This window comes from Podarcis tiliguerta (assembly GCF_965153285.1).
Source record: "Podarcis tiliguerta genome assembly, chromosome: 7".
In the NCBI taxonomy this organism is placed as follows: domain Eukaryota; kingdom Metazoa; phylum Chordata; class Lepidosauria; order Squamata; family Lacertidae; genus Podarcis; species Podarcis tiliguerta.
In genome coordinates, this window is record NC_139540.1 from 13,450,048 (window position 1) to 13,458,604 (window position 8,557).

Consider the following 8,557-nt stretch of genomic DNA (forward strand, 5'->3'; position numbering starts at 1 on the left):
TGGCACTGTGGTTGCAACGCTGAGGGGAACGTGCTTGAGGAACTGAAGTGGGGAGGGAGGGCGTGCGCCGCGCGGCAGAGTAAAGAGTTTTTTGTTTTTTACATTTAAGCCACGGCCTGTGCTACTGAGCCATGTGCAGAGTGACCTTGCCTCACCGCCACAGAATAACTCGCAGGCCATTCGGGACTGAGGAGAAGGAAGAAACTGACACGGCCCGGCATACTTCTGTAGTCCAGTACCACTTGGTTCCTCGCTTTTAAAACACGTAAAAGATGAGGGGCAGAATAAAAACTTAACGGACGGCGAAGCTTTTAAATAATAACAAAGAGGCGGGGCCGTGCTGCTCAACCAATCGCAAGGCTGGGCCAGGAGCGCCTGACCTCATGGCGTCGCCGAGAGGACGTCGAAAGATCGCGCGCCCCCGCCTGGGCCGAGGTTCCGTTGCCATGGCGACCGCGCAGCGCTTGGGACCGGGGCGGCTGGCGCAGGAGGCCGCCGCCCTCGCTGCCGTCGTCCGGGGCTCCGTGGGGCCTCGAGGAGGGCACGTGCTGCTCACCCGCCCCACGGGGGAAGTGCTGCTCTCCAGGGACGGGCGGCGCGTGCTGGAGGCCTTGAACGTAGAGTCGCCCACGGCCCGGTAATCGACGGTCCCCGCTCCGCCCTTCCTCCTCACGAGCAGTTCCATGGTCTAGGCCGCGTCGTCCGCGTGAAGGACTCGGGCGGGCCCCCTCTCTGGGGTTTCGGGGAGGGCCATGGGCTTAGACAGGGAGGCGGCCGCCCCGCCTAAATCAAGGAAATAAAGGAAAAATACTTAACTGAAAGTAGAAATGGTAGAAAGTTTTTGACAGGTTTTCTGAGCGCTTGGGGGTGTCAAAAGAAAAAATAAACTGTGGTTTAGACGTTGCATTTCGAATCTGGTAGACAGTTCCAGACACGGGATGGTGACAGCTGGGTTCCTGCCCACCCCCCCCCCCCCCAAAACATAAATCCTGGCTACACCCAGGAGGAGGAGGACAGTGTGGACTGCAAATTTTCCACATCGACCACCTCACTTGTTTTTAAGGTTTTCGTTTAAATTTCTAGCACTTCAGAAGATGCTGCTCAGGGATCTCCTGTGCCCTGTCTAGCATTGCTCCTCAGCATATCGTTGTGAAATTTAGCTCTGTCTCACCACGACTTGCAACTTAGGTGCGCATACTATTATTATTATTAGTTGCCGGCCCACTCATGAAAGCAATGAACAGGGTGGTGATACAATGACTACTGCAATCAACACGATATTTTTTATATATTCATTTTTCCATGTTCTTTTTATTTTATTTTTTATTTGGTTTGGTTTTTCAAATGACAGTTTTACAATCACATACCTAACATACAACATAAACAAGATTCCAAAGAATCTCCTGAACTTCCCTCCTCCCCTTTGTGGGTCCTATTGTTAGTCTTTTCCTCCTGCATCTTTTCTAATAATCCAAATCTTTTACATCTCCATTATATCAAAAAAATCACCATTAAGCTACAAGTGTTCTTCCAATCCTACTAACAATTTTAACTGTTTAAAATGGTTTTTAAGATAAATTATAAATTTTCCTTGACACAAGTTCTTATTACCAAGGCAACTATCTGTAAACAAACAATAAATGTCCATAAAATGGCAAAAGTAGTTTCTTTCCCAAATAGGTTTTATCTTAAACAGTAGCAAACGTGGTAAATAAAGAGTTCACTTGTAAAACAGTGCTCATTTCTTCTCTTTCCAAAATAGATTTTATCTTGAACCACTGCGTAATAGAGAGTCCACTTGTGATATACCAGTGGTTCAGTGCTTCGATGTCATTACATAATCCAACGTTTCATCACTAAAGCGCTTAGTTATCGAGTTTTGTAATAAATAATATGCAAGAGAAGATGGTATGTAAACAACTTAAAGCAGGGGTGTATCTGTCCCCATCTGCATGTTTCCATTGGGAGGAGCGTTGTCCTTCAGTTTGTTAAACCTTCTCCTTTCCAGCTGGTTACTGGTGCCCCTGTGACTGCCCTTCACCCTAAGATCCCAGGGCAGGTTACACCAATTGAAATCTAATGCTAAAAACAGCTTACAATCATAGAAATAAGGTGGGCCCTAAAAATGTACATCTCAAGTGTCAAAGGAGTACCCTTGATGGCTGCTCCCATCCAGATAGCTCAGAGGGCCATAATCTATGACTTCCCTCACAAAGGCATCATTTATTTCAGTTGATATCATCCCATGTTTATCATGGTCAAAAACACAAGAAGTCACATGCCCATCCACCTTATCTCCTAAACTGAAAGGCAGCCTTTCCTCATAGGGGAGTTTCTCGAGACCCTTACAGTGGTACCTCGCAAGACGAATGCATCGCAAGACAAAAAACTCGCAAGACGAAAGAGTTTTTTGTTTTTTGAGTTGCTTCGCAAGACGAATTTCCCTATGGGCTTGCTTCGCAAGACGAAAACGTCTTGTGCCTTTTTCTTAAAACCATCAATGCATTCCTATGGGAAACCGTCAATGCATTTCCTATGGGAAACCGTGCTTCGCAAGACGAAAAATTCACAAGACGAAACAACTTGCAGAACGAATTAATTTCGTCTTGCGAGGCACCACTGTAATCGCTTTTGCTGGTGTTTAGTGCACATTTTCCACCAACGTCATTTTTAAGGCACAGTGAACATAGAAACCATGACCTCCACACTGAGGCACTTTCACAGAAATATTGCCCCCCTCACAGCCTCATAGTTGCCAGTGGCACATGTATGGAATCTGCCCACAACCATTGTGTTTAATGTCTTAGTACAGATAACTCGCATCTCAGGAAGGTTGTAATGTATGTTTTGTTGTGTTTTTATTGGAGGTGCTCAATCACAATCTTATGTGGGTGGGTGGAATAAATAAATAAAAATGGAAACCCTCTGTTCCCCACTTTCCATTTATTTATTTCCTGCACACCCAGCTGGTTTTCCTTGTTTCAGGCTCTGGGAAGGTCCATGGGAGGGCCCTGGGAACCTTCTCCCAGAGGCTGGTAATCAACAAAGCACCTTAATAGCTTCTGGGAAGGATGTGTGGGAGCTCTCAAAGTGTCCCAGAGGCCCATAAGAAAGGCTGTGCCTTGCTTCCAAATTCTGGGAAAGCTGAGTGAGGGCCCTGGGAGCTAGACCCTCTTGCCACCTTCCCAAAGCCCAGTAAGCAGCCCCCTGACTTTGTGCAATTTTGCATTTAAAATCAGATCCCTGGAACCAAACTCTCACTTAGGTTGCAAGTTACATGTATATTGGGATCTTACATAGAAACTGTCTGTATTTTTGTTTTTCTGCTGTAGATTTGTAGATAAGAAATAATTCACTTAGAGATATTTCAGATATAGTAAGTCTGCAGTCTACGCGGGGGTTACATTCCAGGGATCACGCCTAAAGCCAAAATCATGTATAGTCAAAACACATTGGGTTCAGTCTTGGGTTGGATTGCCAAAGTCATTTTTCCTGGAATTCCACCCCCTTTCTGCTCATATGTATGTATGTATGTATGTATGTATGTATTGTCATGCGCATAGAGCTGAATGCGCACAAGTTAAATGCACATAAGTTGTGGGCTTACTTTAAACCATTTGTTTCTCCTTGGCTTTTAACAGAATGATGATTTCATGCATTTCCGCACACTGCAATTTGACTGGGGATGGTGCTAAAACGTTCATCGTAATTCTCTCCGTTTTACTTCAAGAACTTGAAAAACTTGTTAAAGGAGGTAGTCCTTCCTGTTATGAGAAGATCCAAGGAAGAGAGAATTGTAAAGAAAAAATTTACAGACTAAAACAAGTTTCCCAGCTTCTTATAATGATCCAGATGGACATTCTAGATTACATAGTGACAAGAGACCTTGAAAAGCATTTTCATTCAGTATTTTCCGTTTCTGATGAAGAAATAAGTATGAGCACAATGGGGTTGGTACTGGAAGCTTATTTTTCTGGGAAAGTAGGAATCAATAGACAAAAGTTTCTTTCCCAGTTAAGCTGTGATTTCTACTTCAGAGTTACTGCTGGTAAAAATAGGAGTGAAGTCCTGTGCTTTGTGGATGACTGTTTTGCTGAGTTGCATACTACTGTGACAGGCCTCCCTGTTTCAAGTTCAAGAATCCTTGATGGGCTTATTCTTCACAGAGACTTTGCTGTGTACTGTCCTGCAGACGGTGACAAAAGAGTTCTAGTTATAACAGAACCTATCCAGCCTGCTTATTCTGATTTGGGTGCTGAAGTTGTCATAACTGCTGAAAATCAACATGGGGCATCTAAAACCTGGATTACAAAAAGAACAGAAGCTGTTCTAAAGCACATGCGGGACAATGACATCAAGGTTATATTGTCAAGTGTAAAACAACAGGAAGCTGTTCATAACTATGCAAAAAGCAGTGGCATATCTATTGTAGAGTGCCTGTCCCCAGAGGAGATATCTCTTATCTACAGGATCACAAATATTTCACCTTTTAAGCCATCTTTGGACAATATTCACACTGAAATCACAGAAGCCGCTGTTGCAAAATTTTGCCAGCCATTGTACCTTGGCGCCAAAAGATTTGTCCATATAGGCTTTGAAAGGACATGTGCCCTTCAGCTCCACTGTGTGATTCTCTGTGGGCCAGTGCATGGGGTTACTGAGCAACACGTTTGTGCTTTTCATGGCGCGTTCAAAATGTTGCGACAGATGTTTACGGTTGTCTGTCTGACTGAGCAAAACCTCTCCAAAACACTGCATAATAGTCAGCAGTGTTCTGATGCACAGCAACATTTTGTAGAGAAGCACACTGACTGCGGTGAAGTTCACGCTTGTGCCAAGCAGCCAAGACCTTGTGGGTTTGAAATGGAAGAGGATTCTGTTGTTTCTGCTTCATCGGTAGACAGAGAGTTGGCATGTTCATCCATTCATCTGCCTAACTCGGGCGTAGATTTGGCGCATGATGCCATGTGCTCAGAACTACGTGAATGTGAACGTGATTTAGTTGACGTGCAAAGGGTGTCTCAGAAACGCTGTCGTCCAAAAGGAATGTTGAGAATGGACGGGAATGAATCACTTGCGAAAAATCAGCTTGCTCCTACCAGAGCAGAGAGAAGCATCAGTTCCAGAAATGTACTTGTGCATCCGCAACCCACTAAGGACAGTTGTACCAGGCAAGGCCGTGGCGTTAAAGAAGCGGATAATATCAGAAGCCATATTCAGAGTAATTCCAGCTCTTACCTAAAGGAGGGATCAGTTTTGCCAGTCGGTGGGATATTCGAGATACTGTTACATTACTACCTGTCCTGCTATGCAAAGCGGTGCCAGTCAGCAAACGTATCCATTCTTTGTGCTGTAATTGCTGATGCATTGCTCAGTGTTCCAAAAACCCTCTCTAGGGCACAGAAACGGGATGCTTTTCCTCAGCTCTATCTTGAAGTTACCAGCGCTGTCAGAAATAATCGACCGCTTCTGCCAAATCAAGAAAGGTTAGAATCAGTGTCCTGTAAGTACCAATTAGTGGCTTCCATTCTTCAATGTGCAGCTAGGCTTTTAAGTATTGATCTTATTGTTGGCATTAAGAGGTTACCTCAGAAGACCGAAGAAAGCGATTCAGAAGCGGATCTGTGAATAAAGGGTTTTCGTATGCAAGTGATGCAGTTGCTAGAACCAGCTACGTCCTTTAGTCTTCTTTAGTCCAGGGTACTTCTATGCAGCCCCAGGACTGTTCAAATCCTAATAGAAAGGTAGAGAGAGGGGACATTGGCTGCAAATTTTCTTAAATCCCATAATGTATTTCTGGCCAATAGATTGGATGTAGATTTAGGCAAGGAATTGTGACACATTGAGGCTGCAATGCTAAAGTCACCTATCTAGGAGTAATTGAATTCGTTGGGACTTACTTGAGTGAGGTGCTTGGATAGGTGCCCCAATCCAAATTTTAGAGAGCTCATTTGGAAGGAAATACTGGCGATGATGAATGCTTTCTGGAAATGTTGGGGAAACTTGCTTCCGCACTACATAGGTTGAGACTGATTTAGCATGTTTATCTGTCTTAATAAACAAAACTTTAAAAGCATGCTATGTTAATTTTATGCCTTGTATAAATACCTCCCCAAAATTCCAATAGTCAAAAAATGGTTGAATTGAAATATTTGATCGGGGTGTGTGTGTGTAAAAGTCCGCTTAGTATGGTTTTAATGTTACATTCAGGTTCAAAATTTCACCTGGGAACTATTTGCATTGGAGTGGTTATATATTTTTTAAGATAAGACAATAGGATACACTTTGTGTACACTGTTTAAGGTTGTGTCCAGTGTTGTCTTCTATTAGCAAGGAACAGCTCCTCCCTAGAAACAGCTCCCCACACCCTGATCAAACTCAGGAGCCGAACAGATAGCCAAATGACTCAGCTATACAGCTGCAAATAAAATGTTTTAAGTGTGTTGTAAATTGCATTATACAAATGTGGCACTAGATGGCGATTGTGAGCTATGGAAAATTCAATATATTTTTCAAAACATTTTTTAAAAAAGCATTTTCACAGCATTTTCATATGTGTCTAGATTTCACTAAAATCTGTGCCAAGGCTGCACCTCCAACCCCACCCACCAACCATTCTTTCCTCTGACCACTCTATACAACTGCCTTCTATTCTTATGCTGTTCTCCAAAACAGCAAGCAAACCCTTAACTAGTCCATGTAATGGTCAACTATCAAGTATTTATCACGTTGATCTCTTTATTCTAGGAGGGCAATGTGGTTATAAATACTTTGATGAAATTAAAGAAATGGATCTACTGCGGAGGTTTCCAGAATGACAAAGGTATGAAGCAAAACGTTCCCTCCAGTCTGTTTGGGTCATCTGCAAAGTGGTGGCCTGCTTTTGGGAACTGGCACTGAGAAACAAAGGCATGGATCGATTAAGATTTGAACTGGTATATTTACATTTAACTTAAGCCCCGTTGGCTGATTAGATTGGTCGTAACTAGGGCCAGGGCCTTTTCAGTACTGGCCCCGACTTGGTGGAATGCTCTTTCACAAGAGACTAGGGCCCTGTGGGACATCTTTCTGCAGGGCCTGCAAGACAGAGCTGTTCCGTCTGGCCCTTGGTTTGGACTCAGTCTGACCCTTATGTTTTCCCTCCCCTTATGTTTTTGATCTATGGGCCACTTTTAAAATGAGGCTGCATTTTAAATTGCATTTTAACCTGTATTTTAAATTGGGTTGTTTTGTTTTTGTTTTCCCCCTATTATGATTTTACTGTAATTTTACTGGTGTTAGCCACCCTGAGCCTGGCTCTGGCTGGGGAGGACGGGGTATAAATATTTTTTTAAATTATTATTATTATTTACATATCACTTACTATACACTGGTCTCACTGAAGACAACAGCATTCATCCAGCGCAACCAGTCCTTGGTTTGCTACCCTCAGCTGCAAATGATCTTGTGCCAGCTCATCCAGTAGGAAAGGAAATGGGCTGTCTTCCTCCTACTTTCCTTTTTTTTTTAGCACTACAGTAATTGAATGCCCAAAACACTTCAGACGTGTTATCTCAAAAATCCCCAAAGTCATTTTGAGAGGTATGACATATCTATTTCCTTATTACAAAATTTGTGGGGGTTAGAGAGAAAGTGGCCTACCTAAGGCCATCTAGCAAATTCATGGACTTCCTGGTTTCTTGGTCAATATAGTACTTTCCTCTAAGACCTAACGAGAATCTAGACGGAAAAGAAACACCTTCCACTGAGTACAGCAACTATGTAAGGTAAAAGGGTAAAGAACCCATGGATGGTTAAGTCCATTCGAAGGCGACTATGGGGTTGCGGCATTCATCTTGCTTTCAGGCCAAGGGAGCCGGCGTTTGTCCACAGACAGCTTTCCAGGTCATGTGGCCAGCATGACTAAACCACTTTTGGCGCAACAGAACACCGTGACGGAAACCAGAGCACACAGAAACGCCGTTAAAAACGCCCTTCCCACTGCAGCACTACCTGCTTATCTACTTGCACTGGCATACTTTCAAACTGCTAGGTTGGCAGGAGCTGAGACAGAGCAAAAGGAGCTCACCCTGTCGTGGGGATTCGAACTGCCGACCTTCTGATTGGCAAGCCCAAGAGGCTCAGTGGTTTAGACCACAGCACCACCCACGTCCCTTTGCAACTACGTAGCAGTAAATTATATGCCAAAGTGCTGATTGGCATGCTATTATTATGCCAAAGGGCTAATTGGCATGCTTTGATTTTGTGTGGAGGCCACTTTCAGTTTTTCTGCAATAGTTTCTGCTACCACATGGCAAGGCCATGTTTTAAGTGCTCAAATTTTCTCCATGCCACCTAAATTTTTGTTTTGGGGCATTTAATGCAGTTGGGCGAAGGTTGGGCCTCATTGTGGGCTCATCTACACAGTTCAGCAATAGATTTAGAATATTCTCTGGGCACCTCCACAGCGGGGGTGAGGGTGAAGTTCAGGTTCATTGATGCAATAATACTTCATTAGTAGTCATCCATCCAGCATTATGCATTTTGTGATCCTTCCCAGCGTTACCACATTATTATC

General features: G+C 43.7%; 1 protein-coding gene across 1 annotated transcript; it reads left to right on the forward strand.

The window, feature by feature from the left end:
• Nucleotides 1-377: 377 nt before the first annotated feature.
• BBS10 (Bardet-Biedl syndrome 10) lies at nucleotides 378-6,076 on the forward strand. Its single transcript, XM_083450550.1, has 2 exons — nucleotides 378-637; nucleotides 3,642-6,076. Exons 1-2 carry the CDS (start codon nucleotides 384-386, stop codon nucleotides 5,626-5,628), a joined length of 2,241 nt encoding a protein of 746 aa, XP_083306676.1. The 5' UTR covers nucleotides 378-383; the 3' UTR covers nucleotides 5,629-6,076.
• Nucleotides 6,077-8,557: the final 2,481 nt, after the last annotated feature.

Bases quoted from the DNA above. Each gene is read 5' to 3' on its own strand.
- BBS10 (XM_083450550.1), top strand. From the start codon at position 384: ATGGCGTCGCCGAGAGGACGTCGAAAGATCGCGCGCCCCCGCCTGGGC. The intron at 638-3,641 runs GTAATCGACGGT...GGCTTTTAACAG, and splicing joins GTAGAGTCGCCCACGGCCCG to AATGATGATTTCATGCATTT.